Source organism: Pristis pectinata, chromosome 8 (assembly GCF_009764475.1).
Source record: "Pristis pectinata isolate sPriPec2 chromosome 8, sPriPec2.1.pri, whole genome shotgun sequence".
NCBI classification, from domain to species: domain Eukaryota; kingdom Metazoa; phylum Chordata; class Chondrichthyes; order Rhinopristiformes; family Pristidae; genus Pristis; species Pristis pectinata.
In genome coordinates this window covers 8,754,679-8,782,674 of record NC_067412.1, presented here as the reverse complement: position 1 = coordinate 8,782,674, position 27,996 = coordinate 8,754,679, and the positions used below count along the sequence as shown (strand labels likewise).

Below are 27,996 nucleotides of genomic sequence, written 5' to 3'. Positions count from 1 at the left end.
TAAGGAAGAGAAACAAAGTTTTGGGGCTCCAAAAGTTCTGGAAGAGATTGAGGAGGGAGGGGATGAGGATTCCAAGCAGAGCTCAGGAATTCAGAATTAAATTAATCTCGGAACACTCAAGCCAGCGCTGATCCAAGTTTGCAGGATCATCCATCGCGGCTGATCCTCAGCTCCACCTTCCTGCCGGATTCCTACAACCCTCAATATCCTAGTGCCAGAAAAGACAAATGATCAAACTCTTGCATATACTCGACCAACAAGCATCCATAGTCATGTGATCAAAATCGGAATCAGTTTATTATCACTGACATATGTCGTGAAATTTGTTTTGCAGCAGCAGTACAGTGCAAAGACATAAAAATTACTATAAATTACAAGATAAGCAAATAGTGCAAAAAAAAAAGGAATAATGAGGTAGTGTTCATGGGTTCATGGACCATTCAGAAATCTGATGGTGGAGGGGAAGAAGCTGCTCCTGAATCATTGACTGTGGGTCTTCAGGATCCTGTACCTCCTCCCTGATGGTTGTAATGAGAAGAGGGCATGTCCCGGGTGATGAGGGTCCTTAGTGATGGATGCTGCCTTCTTGAGGCACCACCTCTTGAAGATGTCCTCAATAGTGGGGAGGGTTGTGTCTGTGATGGAGCTGGCTGAGTCTACAACCCTCTGCAGCCTCTTTTGATCCTGCGCATTGGAGCCTCCACACCAGGCGGTGATGCAACCAGTCAGAATGCTCTCCACCATACATCTATAGAAATTTGCAAGAGTCTTTGGTGACAGACCAAATCTCCTCAAACCCCTAACGAAGTAGAGCCACTAGCATGCCTTCTTCATGATGGCATCAATGTGTTGGGCCCATTCTGAAGATTCAAAGCCCTACAAGTAGAGAAAACTCCCTTCACTCCCTTATTCGTAGACTGCGAAGCAAACTCTAGGCCCTCTAGCTGGAGTTGTGATGGTTAAGCAGGCTCTTCACATCACGCTATCAATTATATTTGGAAGCAGATCGTCATATACTTGCAGCCACAAGAGACTGCAGATGCTGGAACCTGGAGCAACTAACAAAATGCTGGAAGAACTCAGCAGGTCAGGCCTGACCCATTGACTTCCTCCAGCATTTTGTTTGTTGCATTATACAGTTGTACTCTGATGAACAGAGAGAACTGCATGTGTCTGTTGTAATAAAGTTGTTTCCTGCCCTGCTTTGCCTGTAATAAAGTGTTTTGACTACCACTTTACCAACTTAAAAGCAAAATCTGTAGGACAAAGTTTTGAACTGAGGTGCAACAAGTTCATAAGTTATTTCTTTAAAGTGCTTGCTACACTCCACTGGAAAAATCAGTCCCTTGCAAAAGGATTAAGAGACATGGCTGAGGGATCTTTCATGACCTCAGGGTGTCCCGAAGCACTCTACCGCCAAAGAATAGCAGAGTTTGTCATGTCTCCAGTCCCCGGGGATCGAGGGTGACTTGCTTCTGCTGTAGTTTTGAGGATTCTAAGGAAGCCTATAAGGCCAATGTGGAAATGACAGACTCTTCCACAGTCGGGGCAGGAGGTGTTAAAGGTGGGTGGGTAGTTTCAGATGGTGCACTCCATCCACCACGTACAGTGGGCTTTTGTGTGCTCCTGGACTCAAGGTTCTCAATACCATTCTGATTGCTCCTCTTCCTCTTTGAGTGGGTGTGGGCCCAAGGTTCCCAATAGTCAGTGGGGATGTTGCATTTCTTCAAGGAAGCTCTGAGCGCACCCTTGAATCTTCTCTTTCTGCCCAGTAATGTCCTCCCATGATAGAGTGCCTGTACTGGGAGTCTGATGCCAGGCATGCAAGCACATAGCCTGCCCAACATGGTCGACCATGTGTACTAGCTGACGATATTAGCCTGGGAGGAGGGCGCTGACATTGGTTCACTTAGGAGTAGTTTGTGGGGGCAGCATTGGCAGTATTTTTCCAACAGCTTGAGATGCCTACTGTATGTTGTCCAGCTCTCAGAACTATATAAGAGGACATGAATCACTGCTGCCCGGTAGACCATAGTCATAGAGTCAGAGTAATACAGCAAGGAAAAAGGACATTCGGTCAAACTCGTACACGTCAACCATGGTGCCCACCAAGCTAGTCCCAGTTGCCCGCATTTGGCCCATATCCCTCTAACCCCTTCCTATCCATGTACTTGTCCAAACATGTTTTAAATGTTGTTATTGTACCTGCCTCAACCACGTTCCATATACACATCACCCTCTGTGTGAAGAAGTTGCCCCTCAGGTCCCTTTTAAATCTTTCACCTTTCACCTTCAACCTTTGCCCTTTAGTTTTTAGTTGCCCTCCCCGGGAAAAAGACTGTGTGCATTCACCCTATCTATACCCCTCATGATTTTATACACCTCTATAAGGTCACCACTCAATCTCCCACATTCCAAGGAATAAAGTCCTAGCCTGGCCAACCTCTCCCTATAACTCAGGCCCTTAAGTCCTGGCAGCATCCCCTGTACTCTTTCTAGTTTAATGGAGTCTTTCCCATTAGCAGGGTGACCAAAGCCATAGTCTTGTGCCAGCTCTGAGGACTTGATCTTCAAATAGCTTTTTTTCCCCTCAAACACTTCAAGCATTCACAGACTGCCAAAATGCCATTGGAGACACAAGATTCTGCAGATGCTGGAACCTGGAGCAACTCACAAGATGCTGGAGGAACTCAGCGGGTCAGGCAGCATCTGTGGAGGGAAATGAACAGTCGACCTTTCAGGTTGGGACCCTTTCAACATAAAATGTTGACTGTCTACTTCCCTTCATTGATGCTGCCTGACCCGTCGAGTTCCTCCAGCACCTTGTGTGTTTCCAAACTGCCATTATCTAGTGAAGGCAGCTGCTGGTTACTATCTCTGGATAGCAATTTGCTTAGCATGTTTTTGAGTCTGGGTCGAATTATAAATAGCTCTAAGTTAAATTAAGTCTCCTCCCCTGTGACATGCTTGTTGTTCAGTAGTTGTACATCACCCCAAATCAGAAGACCAAGTGTCTCCTGTCCTACTCCTGCATGAAGAGAGTCCAAACAAATAAGCTGCATCTGTCCTACGCTGGTTGCAGGTGGGCAGAAGTTTACAGCGCCTAGAAAGCCCATTGTTAATTAGGGAATCTCACTCAAAAGAGCTGTGGTGGTAAATTTGGTATTTAAGCAAGTTTTACCCCGCATCTAAGTTAAGTGACGATTGTCCAGGGACATCCTGATGCCAGCTGTGGTTCAGCAAAACCAGGAAACAATGGAGTGTTCCGCTGCTCATTTCAGATTGTTGAATGAAACTAAATAAATAATGACAGATGGTGGAAATGCTGTGGGAATTCTGTCTGGGTCATCTACAACCCAACGGCGTGAACATTGAATTCTCCAGTTTCAGGTAACCTGTCCCCCCTCTGTCCCTTTATTCTCTCCTCCTGATCTACACAGTTCCTCCCACACCCCACCCCAGCCCCTATCGCCCTGTTTCTGTCCCCTCTTTCACCCACTCCATCTGCCCGTCACCAATACACTCCGCCCACTGGGCCCCCTTCCCCGACTCCTCCCATCTGCCCTCCGCACCTCCCTTATCTGGTTCCGAGCTTCACCCTCCTCTCCTATCAGATTCCATCACCTGCGGCCCTTTGTCGCCTCCACCTCTCACCTCCTGGCCTCTGTCGCTATTCCCACTCTCCCCTCCTCCAACTGCCCATCACCCCTCCTCACCTGGATCCACCTATCACCTGCCAGATTTTCCCCCAACCCCTTCCCCTCACCTCTTTATGCTGGCCATCTCCCCTCTTATCTTCCAGTCCAGATGAAGGGTCTCAGCCTAAAACATTGACCATCCATTTCCTTCCACAGATGTTGCCTGACCCGCCGAGTTCCTCCAGCACTCCAACACAAGAGACCACAGGTGTTGGAATCTGGGGCAAAAAAACAGATTCCAACACCTGTGGTCTCTTGTGTCTCCCTGGAAATGCTGTTATTTTGTTTTAAAAGTTTGTTCATTGGTTGTGGACATCAATGGCAAGGCCACCATCATTTCCCCGTCCTCTACTTGCCCTTGAGCTGGGTGATGTGCTTGGCCATTTCCGAGGAGCCAACAGCATTGCTGTGGGTCCAGCATCACGTTAAGGCCAGGCTGGGTAGGGACAGCAGATTTGCCTCCATAAAGAACTCTGGCTGATCAGTATCATCATTACCACACATTGAGTTTTACTCCAGATGTATTTACCGAGATTCAAGTTTCCTTGTTACTACAATGGGAATTGAACTTGATCTAGAATTATTGGTCTAGGGTTTGGGTTTGGATTGGCGGTCCATAACATAATAACAATAACCCCAAACTGAAACAGGTTCTACCCTACAGTTTATTAGAACAAAAAAACAATGGAGATAATTTGGTTGTTAAACTTACATTCCATTCAAATCCAGCAACTGCAATTCCTCCAGCTGCCCCAGTGCCAGCCAGTCCAATGAACAGCCCAGAACCTTCACTGCTGGCGAATAGAGATGCCCCAATCTGTGAAGAACAGAAGGATCGGAGTTGGTCTGTGGTAAGGACCGTGACAGTGCAATTTGTAACAATGGTTATTGGCTGCCCTCTGGAGACCTAAACCACTCATTGCATGCAGACTGAGGAACATTCCTTCAGAAGCACAGAACAGGAGCAGGAGTAGGCCATTTGAATCCTTCAAGTCTCTTCTGCTTGTCGATATGATTACAGCTGAATATCAAAATTCAGAACCCCGTTCCTGCTTTCTCCCTTTGATCACTTAAAACTATTTCTCTGTGTAAGTAGCAACACAATAGGGTAGTAAAGAAGGCGCACAGCATTCTTGCTTTTATCGGTTGAAGCGTTGAAGTCACAATGCAGCTGTATAAAACTTTGGTTAGGCCACATCTGGAGTACTGTGTGCAGTGCTGGCCACCGCACTACAGGATGAATGTGGAGGCAGGAAAGGTTCACCAGGATGTTACCGGGATTAGAGAGTGTTTGCTATCAAGAGATTTTGGACAAACTTGGATTGTTTTCACTGGAGCATCAGAGGCTGAGGGGTGACCTGACAGAAGAATACAAGATTATGATAGGCATAGATAGGGTCCATCATCAAAGACTTTTTGCCCAGAAATGTCAAATATAGAGGGCCTAGGTTTGTGAGAGGGGGAAAGTTCAAACGAAATGTGCATGACAAGCTTATTTTTTTTAGACAGAGCGAGATAGGTGCCTGGAATGCACTGCCAGGGCAAGTGGGAGAAGCAGATATGACAGCAATGTTTAAAAGGCATTTAGACAGACACATGAACGGGCAGGAAAATGAAGGATACAGATCATGTGCAGACAGATGGGATTAGTTCAGTTGGCTGTGGGCCAAGTAGTTAGGTGGGAGGAAGGGCTTATCTCTGTGCTGCAACTCTCTATCCATCTGTGACTCTAGAAACAGAATGAACATTACAGTCCTGAAACATTAATTCTACTTCTCTCTCCACAGTTGCTGCCTGACCTGCTAGGCATTTCCAGCACTTGATGTTTTTGACATAGATTTCCAGCTTCCTTCACTGTTTTCATTTTCAGGCAAATTCTAAAAGACTGACTCAGTAAATAAGCCACTGATTAGAGCAAGTGTAGTCTGGCACTTTTACCAACGAAAATGCCCACCAGCTGCTGGTTTAACATTTCATAATCTAATTTTACTTGGTAAACACTTGCATTTTATCTTTGCTCCTCCAATGGTTTTGTCATGTTGTGGCGTGGCATGACTTTTCACCCTCATCATTCCTACCCTGTGGATGTCCACTGGAAGATGTCAAGGGAGGTATCTGGAGTCCAAGCCTCCAATGCTGACTGCTCGAGTGTGCTGGAATTGAGCTTGGGGATCACAGAAACATGAGCATTTGGAGCAGGAGCTGGCCAGTTGACCCCTCAAACCTGCTGTGCATTCAATAAGTCAAAGTCAAGTTTATTGTCATCTGCACAAGTACATGTGTGCACAGGTGCAATGCAAAACTTACTTGCAGCAGCATCGCTGGCACATAGCATCAGATAAGCAGCATTCACAAGGAAAAAAATAAACATAAATTAGACCCAATAAATTCATGGCTTACCTGATTAACTGTCCTGATTCCAGCATTCACCTACACCTGGAGCAAATTACAGCGGCCAATTAACTTACCGACCTGTACGTCTTTGGGATGTGGGAGGAACCCAGGGCAGCACAGTAGTGTAGCGGTTAGCCTAATGCTTTACAGCGCCAGCAACCTGGGTTCAATTCCGGCCGCTGTCTGTAAGGGGTTTGTACGTTCTCCCCGTGTCTGCGTGGGTTTCCTCCGGGTGCTCCAGTTTCTTCTGACATTCCAAAAGACGTACGGGTTGGGAAGTTGTGGGCATGCTATGCTGGCGCCGGAAGCGTGGCGACACCTGCGGGCTGCCCCCAGAACACTCTACACAAAAGGTGCATTTCACTGTGTGTTTCGATGTACGTGTCACTAATAAAGAGATCTTATCATTTCCACTTTCCTGCCCATTCCTCATAACCCTTGGCTCTTCTTTAAACCAAAAGAATGCCTATCTCAGCCTTGAATATATTCAATGATTCAGCCCCCATCAGCTCTGGTGGGGGGAGGATTCCAAAGATTCACCACTCCCCAAGAGAAGCTCCACCCACCCCTGTTTTGACTGGGGTGGGCCTCCTTACTCTGAAACTGTGACTCCTTGGATCCCCACTAAAGGGAAACATTCCCTCAGTCCTCACCTCAATGCATTAAGACATTGCACATCAACCTAGTATCAGCTGCATGGAGCAACAAGGGATTGCAGATGCTGGAATCTGGAGCAACACACAAGATGCTGGAGGAACTCAGCAAGTCAGGCAGCATCTGTGGAGGGAAATGGACAGTCGACGTTTTGGGTTGAGACCCTTCATCTAGACTGCTGCGTCAGAAGTTTGTGGGTTGAAGTCCCAATCCACAGACTCGAGCACAGTTACCACTTCAGGGCAGCACTGAGGAGGTGCTGCACTGTTGGAGACTCCTACTTTTGGACACAAAAGGCATGGGGAGAAATCCCATGGCACAATTTCCAAAGAAAGCATGATGATTTATCCTTTAATCAACATCATCAAAACAGATTATCAAGCCAATAACGACAATGATATTAATGAGAGCTTGTTATGTGCAAATTAGCTGCAGTATTTCCTCTCATCACAGCAGTAGCTGCACCTCAGAACATTATACTGGCTATAATGCAGCCTGTGGTGACCCCTGGTGGTGAAGAGCAGTATTGAAATTCAAATTTCTTCTTCCCCTCTGCACACTCAATAAATTATTCATGTTTATATTTTACTTATGCATAAAAGTAAATGCAAGCTTCTTTGCAGAGTACTTTAAGGGCTAGCAATGGCATTATGCTCTGTCAATTAAATTGAAAAATACAGCACGGTAGCGTAGCGGTTAGCGCGACGTTATTACAGCGCCAGCGATCGGGGTTCGATTCCCGTCGCTGTCTGTAGGGAATTTGTACGTTCTCCTGTGTCTGTGTGGGTTCCCTCTGGGTGCTCCAGTTTCCTCCCACATTGTAAAGACGTACGGGTAGGTTAATTTGGGGGTTTAAAATGGGCGGCGTGGACTCATTGGGCCAGAAGGGCCTGTTACCACACTGTAAATAAAAAAAAAAATTTTTAATTTAAAATTTCTCTGGCATGTACTGTTTTTATTTCCAATTTCCAAGCTCTGCAGTTCTTTTGCTTTTTTGACATTCAAACAGGCCTCATGAAACTTGTCCTGTTAAAGGTTTTATTTATCATTCTACAGCAATGAAAAACTGATTCAGGGTAATAGGAATTCCTGACATTCATTAAGTTACAAGAGGATCAATAAACATCTTGTTAGACACAGCAGACAGGAAAATCTAATTAAGCTGCTGATAAACTTGATAGGCTGGATTTGGCTCCCACTGAGGTCAATAATAGAGAAGGACTGAATCTTCAACTGGTAATTTTTTGCTTTATAGATAAGCAAGTCATTCTGCTAAGAAGCCTCATCGAGCAAACCAACTGAAAATAATCAAAACACTACCTTGACTGAAATTTTTCATTTGGAAACCCCACTGCCTGAACTATCTCAGGGCTGCAACCTTGTCTCCAAAGCAACAACGGTTTGAATCAATCACCTTTGTTGTCCATTGTCTTAACACTAAGTCCATACTTACAGGCCACCAGGACATATCTCTGCCAGCCAGAAAATATCCACTGAGCGTGTTCCTGCTCACTCTGCAAGAGGACTGTAAGGGGGGACAAAATGGGAATTATTGGATTGGGAAGGTCAGAAGATGCTGCAAAGAAACATAACACTTTGCATCAAATAAGCTTTGAGGAAATACATTTGAAACAGTAAAAATGTTAATTAGCTTGTGACATTTTATTGTCATTTTGTTTAATACCTCTCTAACACTATACCTCTCTAACAGGCATGGTAGTATAGCGGTTAGCGTAACACTATTACAGTGCCAACGACCCAGGTTCAATTCAGGTCGCTGTCTGTAAGGAGTTTGTACGTTCTCCCCGTGTCTGTGTGGGTTTCCTCCGGGTGCTCCGGTTTCCTCCCACATTCCAAAGACGTATGGGTTAGGAAGTTGTGGACATGCTTTGTTGGTGCCAGAAGTGTGGCGACACTTGCAGGCTGCCCCCAGAACACTCTACGCAAAAGATGCATTTCACTGTGTGTTTCGATGTACACGTGACCAATAAGGATATCTTATCTGACCATCAAATGCAACTGTAATTTGCAGTCAATGAAGATCTAAAAACTGCAGAAGCTGTAAATCTGAAATAAAGACAGAAAATGCTGGAAATACTCAGCAGATCAGGCAGCATCTGTGGAAAGAGGTTTTACAAATCCAGCCTAACCCCCTCAGTAAAGAGTTAATATTTGAGGACCAAGAGCCTCTGACAGAGTTCTCAAACGTGAACTGTTTGTCTTTCCACAGATACTGCCTGACCCACTGAGTATTTCCAGCATTTGCTGTTTTCATTATTTTTATTTACAGTCTGCGTGTTTCAGATGAGACACTAAGCTGAAGATCTGCCTGGCTTCTCAGTAGAAGATCACGTGCACCATGTCAAAGGAAGAGTGGAATAGTTCTCCCCAGTATCCTGGCCAACGTCCATCACTCGGTCAATGGCAGTTATCTTATTCAACTTGGAAGAGTTACATGAAGGAGGAGGAGGAAGTGCAAAAACATTTCTCTGGTTGTGGTTACAGGAGGGAAAGAGCTGATCGACAGCATTTAAGTTTAAATCAGTCTGATCTGGCAATTTTTGACCATTATTGTTTGCGGGATCTTGCTGTGTGCAAATCGATGACATAACAACAGTGAGAATGCTTCAAAATCATCTCAGGGTTGTGAAGCCGTGTGGGGCATTGCGGAAGGGGCTTTGTGAAAAGATTCACCAGGACCTTGTCAGGACTGGTGGGCTTGGGGAGAATGGGTAGGCTGGGACTTTTTTCCCTGGAGCGTAGGAGGCTGAAGAGTAACTATATAGAGGTTTATAAAATCATGAATGATAGAAAAATAGGGGGCTATGTGGGAGGGAAGGGTTAGATAGATCTTAGAGCAGGATAAAATGTCGGCACAACATTGTGGGCCAAAGGGCTTGTACTGTGCTGTGGTGTTCTTTGAGGAGCAGAGGTAATGTGGATGGTCACAGTTTTTTCCCCAGGGTCTAAAACTGGAGGGCATAGGTTTGAGGGGAAGGATTTAAAAGGGATCTGAGGGGCAACTTTTTCACACAGAGGGTGGTGGGTATGTGGAACAAACTGCCAGAGGAAGTGGTAGAGGCAGGTCCAATTACAACATTTAAAAGACATTTAGACAGGTTCATGGATAGGAACAGTTTGGAGGGATATGGACCAAATGCAGGGAAATGGGATTAGCTCAAGTAGACAATTCCTCGGCATGGACGAGTTGGGGTGAAGGGCCAGTTTCCCTGCTGTATAACCCTGTGATTCCATGACATCTAATTCCTTCTTTATCCTGACAGACTCAGTCAGGAGACGCCCTTTGAGATGGTCTCTCTCTCGCACTGAATAGACACACCATCCAAACTTAGTGGGAAGGTAATGTCCAGGGGAGAAGCAGAGCAATAGGCATATGAGAAAAAGGGAGCAAATAATAGAGGGGAAGGAAAAGAGAGAATGAGAAAAAGAGGAATTAGGAATAGGAGAGATGTCAAGAAAGGAGAAGAGGTGAGCGGAAGAGGAGAAAGGGGAGAGAATGTATGACAGAAAGCTGAGAACAAAATGAATCAGCACAGTCCAGCTATCAAGAAAATATATGAAATCAAGAAACACTAGATTTCAAAATGATTTCTTAGAAAGAGGAAATCACCCATCAGTACATACAGCATTCTGAGTGGATGCATCAATATATATTTACTTCCCCTACTCACTTCAAAACTTCACCACTTAAAACAGAACAAGCATTTTGTGTGTTGATAGATGACTTTGTAAGAAATAAATTTTCTGTTTTACTCAAACATCTCTAAGTGATGCTCCTGTGCAATGCTGAAGGAGTGTTGGATGGTCAGAGGTGATATCATTTGAACAAGAGATTCCAAATAAGGCCCCAGGCGCTCTTTCAGATTCAGTGTGACAATTCGACAAAAGGCAGGGAAGTTCTCCCTGGTGTTGACAATATTTATCCATTGACTAACATTGGTTGGACAGAACTCCCTGAAATTGGCCACACGTTGATAGGGCAGTAAAGAAGGTGTATGCCATGCTTGCCTTCATTAGTTGAGACATTGAGTTCAAGAGTCAGGAAGTTATGTTGCAGCTTTATAAAACCATGGTTAGGCCGCATCTGGAGTATTGCTTTCAATTCTGGTCGCCCCATTACAGGAAGGATGTGGAAGCTATGGAGAAGCTGCAGGAGAGGTTTACCAGGATGCTGCCTGGATTAGAGGGCAGGTGGTATCAGGAGAGGTTGGACAAACTTGAGTTGGTTTGGTATTGGTATTGGTTTATTATTGTCACTTATACCGAGGTACAGTGAAAAACTTGTCTTGCATACTGATCGTACAGGTCAATTCATTACACAGTGCAGTTACATTGAGTTAGTACAGAGTCCATTGATGTAGTACAGGTAAAAATAATAACAGTACAGAGTAAAGTGTCACAGCCACAGAGAAAGTGCAGTGCAATAAGGTGCAAGGTCACAACAAGGTAGATCGTGAGGTCAGAGTCCATCTCATTGTATAAGGGAACCAGTCAATAGTCTTATCACAGTGGAGTAGAAGCTCCTCTGGAGTGATGGAGGCCGAGAGGAGACCTGATCGAAGTTTATAAGATTATGAGTGGCACAGATAGATTAGACAGCCGGTATCTTTTTCCCAGGGTCGAAATGTCTAATACTGGGGGGCATGCATTTAAGGTGAGAGGGGGAATGTTCAAAGGAGATCTGCGGGGCAGGTTGTTTACATGTGTGACGTAATTTTTTACATGAGAGTGGTGGGTGCCTGGAATGTGCTGCAGGGGTGGGGGTGGAGGCAGATATGATAGAGGTGTTTAAGAGGCTCTTAAAGTAGGCACATGGATATGCAGAGAATGGAGGGATGTGGACCATGTACAGGCAGAAGGCATGAATGTACTTAGTCATCATCAGCTTAATTAGTTTAGCACAACATCGTGGGCTAAAGGGCCTGTCCTGTGCTGTTGTGTTCTATGTTCTAGAACCACGGTTATCTCTTGTTGGTTATGGGATCACTTTATTCACAACTGAACCACTGTGCTTCCTACACTGCAGCAGTGAATGCAATTCAGAAGCACCTTGTTTGCCATAAAATGCTTAGGACACCCCGTCACAAAAGACACTACGTAAATGCAAGTCTCTCCTCAGAATATTATATTATAAAACACAAAATATGAATGCAAACCAAATAAGGCTTCAAAACCTACTGTCTGTTTTGGAAAATCATGCTAAGAAAATTGCATTTTAAAAAGCACGGAAACTTTAACAGTCTATATAATGATACAGCTCACTTAGATCCAACGACATACAGTACTCATCTGTTAGATTTATCGCTAAATGTGCTTAAAGAAATATGTACACAATGGCACAACTACTTCAGCTGCTGCCTCAAAGCTTCAGTGATGTGATTTTAATCCTGACCTTTGGTGCGGTCCATGTGGAGTTTGCACATTCTTCTTGTGACCATGTGGGTCTCCTCCGGGTGTTCCGCTTTCCTCCCATATCTCAAAGACGTGCGGGTTGGTAGGTTAATTGGCTGCTGTAAATTGCCCCGAGTGTGTAGGAGAGGGGTAGAATCTGGGAGAAGTTGATGGGAATGTGGGGAAGAGAATAGGTTACAGGGAAAATTAGTGGGAGAATCCGATTGCTCTGTGAGCTGGCATGGGCTGGAAGGACCAAATGGCCTCCTTCTAATAAAATATGAGATCTGTAAATCTGTCACCAACCAAATCAGGAAGAATAGGGTGCATTTTATAAGTGCCTACTTCCTTTGAACCCTATATGAATGTACAGTCTTGCTTTGCCTCTTTTCCCATGCTTGCTACAGATATTTGTTCTTTTGAAGCAAGTGCACATAACTATTGGATAGATTATTACTCAGAGGTCTCGCTGAACTTGCAAAAAGTTAAATGGGGGGAGGAGGAAGTGCTGCACACTCCTCTGGTTATGGTTAGAGGAAGAGGAAAGTGCTGATTGTGAACATTTAAACGTACTTTTAATGTCTTATGGCTGACTTAGCATTTCCTTATGTGTTTCAGGGTCAAATTTTCTTTGACCATCACCTTCTGCAAAATGTTGGTAATTGGTAATTGGTTTATTACTGTCACATGCACCAAGATACAGTGAAAAACTTTGTTTTGAATGCCATCCACACAGATCATTCCAAAACATAAGTACATCGAGGTAGTACATAGGGAAAAGCAATAACAGAATACAGAATGTAGTGTTACAGTTACAGAGAAAGCGCTGTGCAGGTAGACAATAAGGTGCAAGGGCCATGACAAGGTAGGGAGTGAAGTTAAGAGTTCATCTTTATCATACAAGAGGTCCATTCAAGTGTCTTATAACAGCGGGATAGAAACTGTCCTCGAGCCTAGTAGTGCGTGTTTTCAAGCTTTTGTATCTTCTGCCTAATGGGAGGGGGGAGAAGAGAGAATGTCCGGGATGGGAGGGGTCTTTGATTATGCTGGCTGCTTTACCGAGGCAATGGGAAGTGTAGACAGAGTCCACTAGTGTCCAGTAAACTGGAATAGATCTGGTTTGCTTTTTGACGCAATTAATGCAATGTGCTTTAGAATGTCTTGAGGACACAAGCGGCCCTGTGTAAATGAAGGATTGAGGAAGTTCAAGGATTGAGAAGACCAGACATCATAAATTTAAGATCATTGGTTGAAGACCTCCAAGGGAGATGTAGAGACAGTTTTTTCCACAATCTGGAACAGTCAGTTTGATAATATGTTAAAACGATGATAAAGTCTTGCTGCAATTGTACTGGACTCTGGCAAGACTACACCTGGATTATTGTGTCCAATTTTGGACCCCTTCTTTAAGCAAGGAAAGGCTTGGCAAAGAAGATGGAGCAGTGAAGATTCACTAGGCTGATTCCAGAGGTGAGGGGTTTGCCTAAGGAAAGGTTAAACAGAATGTACTCTACAGTGTTTCTAAGAATGAGGAGTGATTCATTGAAGCATAGAAGATCAGGAGTGGGCTTGAACAGGGTTGATGATGGTGTGAGGATGTTTCCCTGATGAAGGGTGTCTGGAATTTGGGGCATAATCTCACAATAAGTGGCTGCCCATCTGAGACTGAGGTGAGGAGAAATTTCTTCATTAAGAAGGTTGTGAACCTTCAGAGCTCTTTACATCTGTAATACTGGAATAGACAGACTTTTAGATTATAGGGGAATCAAGGGCTGTGGGGAAATCGAGTGGGAAAATGGAACTGAGGCCAAATATTAGATCAAACATGGTTTAGCTGAATGTTGGAACAGGTCTTGGGGGCAGTAGTGAAAATTGAAAAAAAAGAAATCTGAAATAAAAACAGAAAATGCTGGACGCACTCAGCAAGTCAGGCAACAACTGTGGAAAGAGAAACAGTCTACGCTTCATGTCTGTGACCCTTTGTCGGAACTTATCACACAGTCTTTCCACAGATGCTGCCTAACCTGCTGAGTTTTTCCAGCATATTCTTTTTTTTTAATTATAGTTACTCCTGGCTCTCTTTCTTTTGCACTTATACAGAAATAAAATTAAAAGGGACTCAGACAGGTACATGAGAATGATTGGACACAGGTGCAAGTTCAAATTGGCTGCTCCCATGTACCATAAATTTCAATGAATCTAAGTCTTTCTTTAATTACAGAGCAAAACTAATTTCCGTTAATGAACCAAGTGCCAAATTCTCAGTTTTTGTACAAAATCCTTAGCCACTGAAATTATTTTCAAACATTTCAGAAATCAGAGGAGTTTCTTTTCAAAGATTCCAAATGGAAGTATCTTAACAGAAGAAAGTTATGCAATATTTAAAGATCAGCCTCGCATTAATACTTTATGACTGAATAGAAGGAACATTTAAACTAATCCCAAGTAGTATTTTTGCCAAATAATCCTAATGGCTTTCAAGATTAAAATGCAGAGTTGTTTAATCTTTGCCTGGATTAGATTTGTAGAAAGACAACTCTTATACATTGTACATTAAAATGAGAGATCATACATCTGGCTGGTTTACTGAATTTCTCATGACTGAGGTTTGCTCATCAAATATCACTTTTTAGTAAGATGCGCACCTGATGTTTAGATGATTGGGTTTTAACCAACTGTGGAATAAATCTGCAACTACAGTTTGTTCAGTTGATTCACCATTCAGTCAACAGGACAATTCTTAAAGAATTGAGTGAACCTATAGGAATTAAGAGGCAATTGCTAACAACCTCTTGGTTAAATAACACCAAGCACTTACCCACATGCCAACAAACACATTCAGGATAAAATATGCCACGATTACTATAATATCAGAGATGCTGAAGGTCTGTGCAGAGATGTAATAGCTGCTGGTTTCGTTCATTTCCATTGTTTCTCTTGAGTTTGAGAAGGATGCAGCAAACTAATATCGTATGAACTTTGATTGCCGATGAGGTAACTAATTAACGTAGGAAATCGAACATTAATCAACGTCGCATATCGGCCCAATGAACCAAATGGGTGCTGTTCATGTGGTAATAGCTTGTTTGTCCCTTAAGTAAAAAAAGCAAAGCTCTTAATCACTGTGACAGGAATCCTAATATACATACTGAAATGTACAGTACACCGTAACCATATGGTGTAAGAGTTTGTTTTCATTACTTAATGCATCATCTTTCACAGGGTTGGTATTAACTATTAACCAGAGAAGACTTTCTAAATGTTATGCTCTTATCCTTGGAACATTTTACAATAAGGGGACATTTTCTTTTCCCGATTTAATGAAGGCTTTCGACACAAAAAAAACAAACTCTTTTCAGGTGGGATCCATCTGTTGTGTATCGTCAGTAGGTTTAGCCCTTAGCTCAGATTTCCAGCATTAGCAGTTTTCAATACTTGCATGATAATTAGTACAATTATTACTTTACTGTTCAACAGAAACATAACACATCACGTTATAACCTGTCATCACAAGACAATTACAGAATCTCTCATAGCATTCCACAATGTCTTTGTAAATCAAAACAAGGATTTATTAGTGCCTGAAAAATAGCAACGGTTTTATTACCCAGGCTTCCCTTTGATAACCTTACCACCAATTGTTATACAGACTAGGGGGATTCCAAATTTGATCTATGTTCTTGAAGTGCAGGTACATGGATTTATTTAGCTCCAGGGCACAGGGTGTATAGTAGGACCCCACTGGAAAATGGCTTTTAAAAGAAAACTGTGGTGTCTTCCATTGACGTGGGTCCTTCCAAAGCATTTAAACCCAATGAAAAGTGTAGGCACAATGTAGAAAATATACAGGTGCCAATTTTCACCCATATTACCCAATAGGTTTCATCCATGAACTTGTAACATTAACTCTTGTGTTCTACTCTCCCTCCAGATGCTGCCTGACCTGCTGAGTGTTTCCACTGCTTTTCGTTTTCATCGCAGGTTTTCAGCACCTGCCCTTATTTGATTTTCGTAATTTTATCATTCATTTGGGAGCCTTGGACGTCAGGAGAGTTGGAGACAGTGCATTTCTCTTCTCTGAAGAAGAATGCTAAACAACACAGCCAAATGTAGTTAACGCAGAAACAAAAGCATGGAATTGGAGCACAGCAAGAGGTCAAAAGCTGCAGTGATTCTATCCTGCAGAAGCCTCCTTCCTCTTACTTGATCATATGCATAGTCCTATACAGTGGTGTAGGTACACAGCACGGAGGTTTACTACAATTTATCAGGTTCAAACACAGTATGTTTATTTGAATAAGGATTTTCAGTGTGCTGTGTAAAGGTACTCACATTACTTGGGGTAATAGGGGGCATTAAGTGAACAAAAAAAGCACGAAGTGGAAATATTGTTGCATTATGGAAAATAAAGATTTTGAAAGCAACTGGACAGGAAGAAATCAGGAATGTACTTACATTTACTTAATGCTTTTCATGAACTTTTCACCATGTCCCAAAACACTTCACAGCCAAGGATGAAGCCTTTGAGCAGAAATCACTGTGGTATTGCAGAGAAAAATCATTTTAACAGCTGCTCAGTCATTTACTTTGGGATGCCCTGAGGTTGTGGAAAGCATTGCAAAAGTGCAAGTAATTCTTATTTTTTTAATTGATTCCTGCCATCCACAACCGGCTTAATTGGTGCCAGTACCAGAATTCTTTACTGAAGGTAAAGTTTTTCATTGCACCGGTGCATACATGTACTTGTGCACATGACAATAAACTCGACATTGACTAATAAAAAAACAGTAAATGCTGGAAATCTGTAATTAAAAACAGAAAATACTGGAAATACTTAACAGGTCAGGAAGCATCTGTGGACAGAGAAACAGAGTTAATGTTTCAGGTCAAAGATGCTTGGGTCCTGCTGAGTGTTTCCGGCATTTTCTGTTGTTATTCCAGCATTCTTTACATCAACAGGCCTTGGTTTTGTAACAGGTTCGTTCGGAGAATTTTTACAGGAAACACCTCTGTGTTCGGTTAAGGCTGAGATTGATATCCGACACTTACAGAGTTATGGGAAATGAAGATCAGGCCAGGAGGTGACCTAGTTCTGCTAGTACCTTTATAAAGTGTGATATTCCCTCGTTAGCAAGATAACACAGGTCATCAGAGTAAGAATGAAGTCACAGAACATTGTGGGGGGCTGAACACATTGTGAGAGAAGCAGAAATAACGTTTCAGATCTCTTCCCAGTTCATTGACTGAACGATTAACTCTGTTTCTCTCTGTTGATTATTTTTCTGGCATTCTGTATTTTTATTTCAGATATCCGGCAATCTGCAGTATTTTACTTTTAGATTTCTTTCCGCATCTGATTGGTAGGTTAATAGGCTAACGGTGACATGGTGACACAGTGGTTAGTTCTGCTGCCTCACAGCTCCGGAGATCCAGGTTCAATCCTGACCTTGGCTGCTGTCTTGTGTGGAGTTTGCACCTCCTCTCTGTGACAGTGTGGATTTCCCCTGGGTGCAACAGTTTCCTCCCACACCCCAAAGGCATGCTATTTGGAAGGTTAATTGGCCGCTGTAAATTGCTCCTTGTGGAGGTGGGTGGCAGAGGAATAGGGGAGTTAATGGATACTTAACAGAGAATGTCACAGGGAAAGAAATGGGAGAATGGAACTATTAGGAATGCTTTAGAACTAGCACAGATGAACTGAATGGCCTCATTCTATGTAGCAATGAGATATGTTAATATTTCCAGCACCATTGATATTTTGGGCAGGAGTTACCAAAAAAAAGAATGTCCTTCTCCTGTAAATATTCCTCCACTGACAATCACGTATCAAAGTGGTAAACATCTCACAATATTGTTGTTACTCTTTTAAGATTTCTTAAGATGTAGGTCGAAACACACAGTGAAATGCATCTTTTGCGTAGAGTGTTCTGGGGGCAGCCCGCAAGCGTCGCCGCGCTTCCGGCGCCAACATAGCACGCCCACAACTTCCTAACCCGTACGTCTTTGGAATGTGGGAGGAAACTGGAGCACCCGGAGGAAACCCACGCCGACATGGGGAGAACGTACAAACTCCTTACAGACAGTGGCCGGAATTGAACCCGGGTCTCTGGTGCTGTAATAGCGTTATACTAACTGCTACACTACCGTCTTTTCACACTTGGTATCATCTACATTAAGGGATACTTGCTGGCACTTGGCTGCATCCCACACAGTCTGAAGTATGTGTTACCCTCGAGGTAAGGTGGGTAATTAGAAGTAGGTAGGGCTACGCATAACTGGTAAAGCTGCTGCCTCACAGTGCCAGTGAACTGGGTTCAATCCTGACCTCGGGTGCTGCCTGTGTGGAGTTTGCACATTCCCCCTGTGACTGCGTGGGTTTCCTCCGGGTGCTCCAGTTTCCATCCCAAAGATGTGCTGGCTGGCGGGTTAATTTGTCACTGTAAATTATGTAGTTGAGTGGTAGAATCTGGGGGGAGTTGATCAGAATGTACCGAGATACATTGAATAGCTGTTGTGGTGTGATTATTGTTGGATGTGTAAATGGGTGATTGATGTTCAGCAAAGACTCGATGGGCCAAAGGGCCTGTTCCTGTGTTGCATGTGCCAATGATTCTAGAACTCAGATTCCAGGTGGACCTCAAAGTAATAAACACTTAAAATGGCATGCTGGGCAGGGGATTAGAAGGCAAATCAGGAAAAAAAAGAAACAAAATAGTGTTCTGTGCTAAGATAAAGAAACAGTTCACTGGAGGAGAGAATTTCATTTGTTTTCCATGATTTTTCTTGTTATCTAAGCACATGTTTAGACTAGGAAATAACAATCATACCTAAGGGACAACAGCCTATTAAGCCTTTCAGTGGTCTAGGCTTCAATTTAGAGTAAATGGGATAACTAAGTGAGTAAGTCCATTTGCAAAACAATCTGCCAGCTGGTCACTTTGTAACATCAGCCAAGATTAATGGGACTCAGACCTTGAATTATGCTCAGCTAAGCTAGAAGACACTTTGTTATGTTACATTTTTATCGGTAAGATGTTCAAGCACCAGTGAAACACAACAAAATAAATTTGTCGAACGGGAAAACAAGGACATCTCATCTATTATAGTATGCATTTGACCAAATGACGTTAATTGTTAATTCTGGGGATCCCTCACAATTTCTCTGTAGGTTACAACTTAATCTAAGATTGCTGCATGGAGTTTGGTAGCAAATAACATTTTGTTCTTTACCTCGAGCCTGGTCTTTTTCATGCTTTGAAGATTTTTCGAGTTTTACCTCAACAGTTATCGCATCATTGGAATGGAAGCTTGCAGATTGTCCATTTAGCAGGTCTGTGGCAGACAATTCACCTCTAACTCTGTCAGAGAGGGCATAAAGCTCATTAAATAATAACTTAATATTTAATTGGGGTTCAGACCCTTGGATACCAGTTACATCTGTGTAGATATTCTACTCAAGTGAGATTCAATAATACAAACCAATGGGATGATTTAGCCCATTGTACTTAGGGAGAGGAATCATAGAGTCTTTGGCCCACTGAGTCCATGCCAACTATCAAACATTCATTTACGCTACTACCATTTAGTCTCCTCATATTCCCATCAACCCCCCCAGATACTACTTCTCCCCTACACACAAGGGACAATTTACAATGGCCAGTTAACCTACCAACCTGCAGGTCTTTGGGATGTGGGAGGAAACTGGAGCAACCAGGGAAACCCATGCAGTCACAGGGAGAACATGGAAACTCCACAGAGGCAGAACACGAGGTCAGGATTGAACCCAGGTCACTAGAACTCTGAGGCAGCAGCTTTACTAGTAGTGTCACTGTGCTGGTATCACCACTTCATTCGTACACATGCCTGGATGTTGTTTCCAAGTGGAATCACAGATCACAGTTTATTTCACCTCACCTTATTTGGGAAGCTAATGGAAGTGCAAATTCAGAATAAATTAGAGTCAGGGTGTCCCAGAGAAAAGTCAATATAAAGGAGAGAAGAATCTGCAATTGTTCCCCACAAAAAAAGACTTTTTGAGGCTTGGGTCAACAGAAATGTAAATCATGTATGAGCTTTTGGTAGAGAAGGCCAAGCTCAAAGTCAAAGTCAAAGTCGAGTTTATTGCCATCTGCACAAGTACATGTATGCACAGGTGCAATGAAAAACTTACTTGCAGCAGCATCGCAGGCACATAGCATCAGATAAGCAGCATTCACAAGGAAAACATAATTTTTACAAGAAAGAAACACAATTAGAACAAAAAAAACAAAGTCCATTGTAGTGCAAAGTGATCAAATGGCCATACTGAGGTAGTGATTAGGGTTGTGCCGGTTGGTTTAAGAACCAAATGGTTGAAGGGAAGTTGCTGTTCTTGAACCTGGTGGTGTGGGACTTCAGGCTTCTGTACCTCCTGCCCGATCGTAGCTGAGAGAAGATGGCATGACCCGGATGGTTGGGATCTTTGATGATGGATGTTGGCCTTCTTGAGGCAGCACCTCAGGTGGATACTTCGATGGTGGGAGGGATGTGCCCGTGATATATTGGGCTGAGTCCACCACTTTCCTGCAGCTACTTATGTTCCTGCAGTTCAAATTGCCGTACCAGACCATGATGCAACCAGTCAGTATCATGCTCTTAGAATCATGTTCCTGCCAAGGGAAACTCCCACCACCATTCTGAAACCATTTGCAAGACTGACAGGTATTACAGTTGAGACATTTGATCATGTGTTAGCTCAGTATCATGGTTTAAATTGCTAATCAGCTCTCATGCTCTGGATATCATTAGATAATTGAAAATTGATTCCTTATACCGGCAGAACAAGCTTTTTTTCTCTTTTTTTAAATTAATTTTTGGGATCTGGACAAAAATTCAAGGCCAGCATTTATTACTCATCCCTAATTGCCCCTGCAAAGATGGTGACCCTTCTTCTTGGAGCTTTGCAGTCCTTGCAGTGAAGATGCTGCCACAGTGCTGTTGGGTAGGGAGTCCCAGGGTTTATACCCAGTGACCATGAACCAGCAATATATTCGAGGATGGTGTGCAGCAAGCTTGCATCTGCTGGTCTTGTCCTTCTTGGTAGGTGTGGTTGTGGGTTTGGGAGTTGCTGTCGGAGTAAACCAGACGAGTTACCACTGTGCATTTTGTAAAACTTTGAGAGAGTGATGTGATGTGAACAATTTGGACAACTGAAGACAATTAAACTGGCACATCACGAAGGGCAGACAGCTGTGTAGGACTTAGTGAGACCTCATCTGGAATATTGTGTGCAGTTCTTGTCATTGTACTATAGGAAGGACGTGATTAAGCTAGAGTGGGTTCAGAAATGTTTCACAAGGTTGTTGCTGGAAACTGGAGGGCTTGAGTTATAAGGAGAGACTGGATAGGCTTGGGACCATTTTCCCTGGAGTGAAGGAGGCTGAGGGGGTTGACCTTTATAGGGGTTTATAAAATTCACGAAGGGCATGGACAAGGTGAACTGTCAGTCTTTTTCCCAGGGTAGGGGAGTCTAAAACTAGAGGGCATAGGTTTAAGATGAGAGGAAATGGTTTAAAAGGAACCTGAGGGGCAAGTTTTTCACACAGAGGGCGCTGGGTATGTGGAACGAGCTGCCAGAGGAAGTAGTGGAGGTGGGGACAATCACAACATTTAAAAGACACTTAGACAAGTTTTCATGGTTCAGAGGGATATGGGCCAAATGAGACTAGCTCAGGAAGGCACTTTGGTCAGCATGGACAAGGTGGGCTGAAGGGCCTGTTTCTGTGCTGTGCCTGTTCCCAGGAATTCATGACAATAAATCACATTGCTTATGCTTGTTGGAACCAGAGGACAAAATCTGGCATTTGAGTACTCAAGTCCTCTGAAGCTGTGCAGCCTATCACTGAGTCATTGACACCGTGCCATATCTAGCCCCCTATCTGCCCTTCCACCTGCATTGGTTCTTAGCTACATGCAGTCTGTGTGAGTCAATTGATTATCAGTCTCATTTAATCTGAGAACCAAGCTCTCCTCCACCACCTTACAACAGCCAGGTTTGTTATTGTTCTCTCCCCAACCTTATGACCCTAATGCCAGAGGAAACTAATTGGAAAGGGAATCTACTATTTAAATACTTGCTCAATAATGATTGTCCCTGCAGCAAAATCTGCTTGTTGGGAGATCAATTTATCGCTGGACAACATCATGCACATATGATCATCTGGGTTCTCTAAATGGAATGTCTGTCTTCCACCCCTGTTAAGATATGTTACGATTAGGAATAGTACAGCAAAACCATATTAACTATATTGTTACCGTATTCCTCTGTTTAGAAGGAAAAGATAATTCAGATTTTCTCTCAATATCTGTGTTGGAAGACCAGTTACACTTTATACACCATATTTAATATCCAAGACTCCTAAATTCACTCACCCTGTACTCTTGTCTAATCCAAGTCCCCCAAAAAAACGTACTCTCAGGACCCTAACCTTTGGATGAAAATAGCAGTCAGACTTAGTACATGCAGTTAAATTGGTAAATTGGTTTATTATTGTAAATTGGTTCATTATTGTCACATGTACCAAGGCACAGTGAAAAACCTTGTTTTGCATGCCATTCATACAGACCATTTCATTATAACAGTGCTTTGAGGTAGTACAAGGAGAAACAATAATGCACAATAAAATGTTACAGTTACAGAGAAAGTGCAGTGCTGTCAATAAGGTGCAAGGCCTTAATGATAACGACACAGAGGTGAAGCAACAAAATAATCAACAACAAATGATTTCCATAATACATTAAACTTCCCCAAAATAATTAAAATTCCAAACATTTTCTCTTTTTAAAATTAGTATCTTTGAGAAGCCTTTGGGCATTCTGGCTTGGCAGTGTTACAGCACAGCATGTTTTAAATAGCCAGAATAAAAGGGTTGGCTTCTGCCCTCTTTCTTTCCAGTCCTGATGAAGGGCCTTGGCCCGAAACGCCAACTGTTCATTTCCCTCCATAGATGCTGCCTGACCTGCTGAGTTTGTCCAGCATTTTTGTGTGTTGATCCAGATTTCCAGCATCTGCAGAATCTCTTGTGTCTCCATCTGTTCCATATGCTTCCGTAGCCTCAGACAACCTTGCATCCCACACCACCACCAACCTTTGTGTTGTATGCAGACTTACTAATCATACCTCCTACCTTCACATCCAAGTCGTTAATACACATCACAAGTAACAAGTCCCAGCACCAATCCCTGTGGTACACCATTGGTCACAGACCTCCAATGAGAAAAGCATCCTTCCGCCACTACCCTCTGCTTTGTCACCAGCAAACTTTGGATCCAATTAGCCAGCTCACTTTAGGCCCCATGTGCCTTAATCTGCTGGACCAGCCTAAGATGCAGGACTTAAAGTAGCCTTACTAACATCAATATAGACAATCTGTCTCCCTGCCTTTACGAATCTTCTTAGTTTCCTCCACTAAAATTAGTGAGGCAGGATTCCCCACACACACAAAGCCATGCTAATTTTCCCCGATCAGTCCTGGACTTTCCAAATATACACAAATCCTATCCTTTAGGATTTTCTCCACTAATTTCCCTACAACTAATGCAAGGCTCACTGGCCTGTACCCACCTGCCTCACCCCTACTGCCTTTCTTAAATAAAGGAACAACACTAGCTATCCTCCAGTCTTCTGGCACTTCACCTGTGGCTAACAAAAATGCAAAAAATTTCTGTCAGGGCCGCAATTGTGGAGTCATAGAGCACAGATACAGGCCCTTTGGCCCCACAGATCCATGTTGACCACCGTGCCAGCCCATCTCGGCCCAATTTCCTGTTGGGAAGTCCCGGTTAACATATCCCTCGCTTTCCATAGCAACCTGGCCCTGGGGAGCTATCAACATGTATATGTCCTACAGCACCTCTTTCCTAATAGTGACCTACCCCAGATTACCCACATTCTCCTCCCTGCACTCATTACCTCCCACATCCTGCTCCTTGGTGAATACAGATGAGAAGTATTCATTTAGGACCTCACTCACATCACCTGGCTCCACACAGATTACCCCTTTGATCCCTAAGGGGACCCATTCTTTCCATGATTGCCTCTTGCATCCAATATGTTTATAGAATGTCTTGGGATTCTCTGCAACTTGCCAAGGATATTCCTTTTTTCTTTCTAATTTCTATGGTAAGTTCTGTCCTACATGTGGTATATTCTTTCAAAGGCTCTGATTCCAGCTGCCCTATTTTTCCTTTTCTCCCCCAGATCAAACCTTCAGTGTCCCTTGTCAACCAAGGTTCCCTGACTTCTTTGCCTTTCATCCTTACCAGAACATACTGCCTTGAAACTTACAGAATTATGTTCACAGTTCCCAAAGTGTTCCCCACCAACACTTCCAACACCTGCCCATTCATTTCCTAAGGTCCAGCACGTGCTCTCTTTCCTAAAACTATCCCTCACCCGTCCATCAGAACACACTGTCCTTCTACAAGCAATGGTTGACTAAATCTATCACACAGCCATTTGTTTTCATAGAGCCTAATTCCAATATTCGTTTGCCCTCATCCTAATCATCAACATGCATATATACTTTGTCTCAAGTGGTCCCACTAATAGCCGAAGGGGCTTTGATTACCATACCAGCCACTATATCCCCCACAACCCTCCCCAACACATGGGTTAATCAGTGAACCAACTGGACCCTTGAGGATCCTTTGCATTGATCATAGTATGTGAAGCCCTTGTCAAAGTCATACAGCACAGATAGGCCATTCAGCCCACTATGTCCACACTGGCCAGTGGGCACCTATCTTCACAAATCCCATCTTCCAGCGCTTGGCCTTCTATACCTAGATGATTCAGATGCTTGTCCAGACACTTAAATGCGGTCAGCGACTCTGCTTCCACTACTCTCTCAGGCAGTATATTCAGCTACTCACTGCTCTCTGGGTGAAAAAGGATCCCCTCTAAATCTCTTACCCCTTACCCTAAACCTATGTCTTCTAGATTTAGCTACCTCTGATATGGGGAAAAGTTTCCTGAAGTCTACCCTAGCTATACCCCTCAATTTTATACACCTCACTTATGTCCCCACTTAACCTTCTCCACTCCAGGGAAAACAGTTTCTCCTCACAACTGGAACGCTCCATCCCAGGCAACATCTGGTGAATCTCCTCTGTGCCCTCACATCTTTCCTTTAGTGTGATCACAACTGCACACAGTACTCCAGCTGAGGTCTGACCAACGTTGTATAAAGTTGGAGCAGAACCTCCCTGCTCTTGACTTCAATGCCCTGATTAATGATGACCGGTATCCCTCATTTGCCTTCTTAACCACATTAGCCATCTGCGCTGCCACCTTCAAGGATCTTTAGACTTGTAAACCAAGGTCACTTTGTCCTTCAATACTCCCTAGGACCCAACCATTCATGGTGATTCTTCTCCACCCACCACCCCAACCTTTCTTCAGTCAGGTCTATAATTGGACTTCTGTGCCTGTCATTCCCAAATGGCCAATTAATTACTCATGGGATGGGGGGGGGGGGTGCATTTCAGATTAGGTCCTAAATTGCGTGTCGGATTTGACACAATTATAAACATCCTCTGGTTACTGATGACTGGTTTCCTCCTGACTCAGTAGTCTTGCCTCCCTCACATAGCTACCATCTTCCTGGCCCTTTTTAGTCATCTTCATTTCTTGTATTTTCCCCTTCCTTTCACCCATAGCCTTTACAGTCCACATGCTATACAGCTTGGGCTTCTGCAGTACACATTTTTGTAGCATTTAAGCTGCTCATGTCTGGATCTCCCACATCAAATATGTGGCTAAATGAGTAACAGGCTCCATACAAGCTCTAAATTGCCAGCAACATCGTGCTGGTTTAACCCTCCTCCTTGTCGGTCATTGTAAACAGACCACAATCTATTGGGAATGCCTCCGAGGTTTCCTCCTTGCCTTCCATAGTTTGTACCATGACCATATAATGATTCATCTCTCCTATATCATTTGTCTTATGATTATAAATTTATTGCATTAACATTATAACTCAACTGCCAATGTTTCCAAGTAACTGCAGCTCATCTCCAGACTTTTCCTTCCTCCTCTCTCCAAATTTCTGATGATTCTTTTTGGTCTATTTTTGCATCTTCATTTGTTTCTTTTAACATTCCATCCTTCTGCTGATTTCCTATCAACTGCTCAGTTCTGATGCACGTTGCCATGGTTAACCCCCAAACCCCATTTTCTATAATATAAAAAAAAGCACATCTTTGACAATTGAATGACGTAACCCCCTCCTTTTTTTTTAATTGTCCATGTGCCTAGATTATTCTGTGCAAATCCAATTAGTTCTGGATCAATACGTTTCACCAAATGTTGCTTTGGGGAACTGCGGATCCTTTCAGCCTACTGGGATAGAAGTTTTGGTCAATGTTGGCTCACCAGGAAACATTCCTTGATGCAGGTTTTGACAACTGTGTAGTCCTTAGGGCAACTTCGTATAAACATTTCTTCATTTTCATTTATTCTTACACTCTCAATTGTCATCCCATTTGTGAATAACCATAAATGCTAATGCTGACGTCCATCTTGCCTCACACAAATTTCCATTCACCATGACTTCCATTGGTGATCTAAAATGGCTCCAAATTAAGAACTCAGTTAGGTTTTCTCACCAATTTTTGAAGACCTCCATTACATTGCATCACATCTCTAATCTCTAGTTTTACTGAGGTAGCCACCCTTCTCCAATTCTAGTTCCTAGTATATCCACGATTTTGAATCATTCCAAACACTGGGGACAGTTCCTTCAGCTGCAGAAGGCTAAGTTCTGAATTGCCTCCATGAATGGGAAGCACTGTAGTACAGCCAGCGAGCTTCTACTTCCCTGCTCCAATCAACCAAGGTCCAGTGCTGATCTCCCAGTGTTGTGTGTGTGTCTTCCTGATGTTCTGGTTTCTTCCCACATCCTAAAATACCTGTGGTTGATAGGTTAATTGGCCACTGTAAACTGCGCCAAGTGTGTAGGGATTGGTAGAATATTATGGGGAGTATGAGGGGAGTTGATAAGAATGTTACAGAAAATAAAATGGGATCAGTGTAATGGGTACTTGGTCAGGCTGGACTCCATAGGCCAAAAAACTTGTTTCCATGTTGTCTAACTACAACCCTTTCTCTCTCCCCACCCATCCTCCTCTGACAAACACCTTAAAACCTACCTTCAGGCTTACATTTGCTTATACCAATATATGCAGCTTGGGGCCAATCTCATTTATATTAATGGCATTGTTTACATTCAAGTGAGAAGAACCAGTTTCTAGTGGTGACTGACAAAAATTTGCTATAGCGAATAATCTCCTTCCAAGCCAAAATCAATTGCACAGAAGTAATACGTCTAAATCAAAGAGGGTTTTGCATGAATGACCCATACTCTCAACCCAACTGGACTCTGAGGAGAGAACTGCCTATTTGACAATCAAAAGGTGTTTAGCAATATAGAACAGTTGCTATTGGTTTGCCTTTTCTTTAAGAACTATCTTTATTGCAAGAAACTGAGGTGTGAACACGTGATCAGTGGATTTAAGCAGCATAAATTAAAGGGCAAAAGAATTGGAAGTCTACTCTCTTGCATACAATGACGAACAAATGAGGACTTTAAATCAATGAACTGCGAGCTACGAGATTCAGAGTATTATTGATCTATTTTTGATATACAGTTCTGTTGCAGAATATCAGTTTTACATTTGAGTCAAAAGATTGAAAATTAATGCTGCTGAAAATTAAACAAACCTCTAACTTGCAATTCTAGCCATTAAGGTTTTCATAATAAAAAAAAATTGCAGTTCTAAAAGAAACAAATGGACATTG

General features: G+C 43.1%; 1 protein-coding gene across 3 annotated transcripts in view; it reads right to left on the bottom strand.

Annotated features, from left to right (window-relative positions):
• The window catches only part of slc5a10 (solute carrier family 5 member 10), a 118,775-nt gene extending 103,660 nt beyond the window's left edge, over nt 1-15,115 (bottom strand). For 2 of the 3 annotated variants that reach the window (XM_052021090.1, XM_052021091.1), the window contains exons 1-3: nt 14,977-15,115; nt 8,200-8,271; nt 4,411-4,515 (exon numbers count right to left, since the gene is read on the bottom strand). In XM_052021090.1, the coding sequence (XP_051877050.1) occupies nt 4,411-4,515; nt 8,200-8,271; nt 14,977-15,087 (288 nt within the window). In that variant the 5' untranslated portion in view covers nt 15,088-15,115. Of the gene's footprint in view, nt 1-4,410; nt 4,516-8,199; nt 8,272-12,159; nt 12,195-14,976 lie in introns of those variants that run through there. The other variant, XM_052021092.1, reaches the window with a different exon arrangement.
• Nucleotides 15,116-27,996: the final 12,881 nt, after the last annotated feature.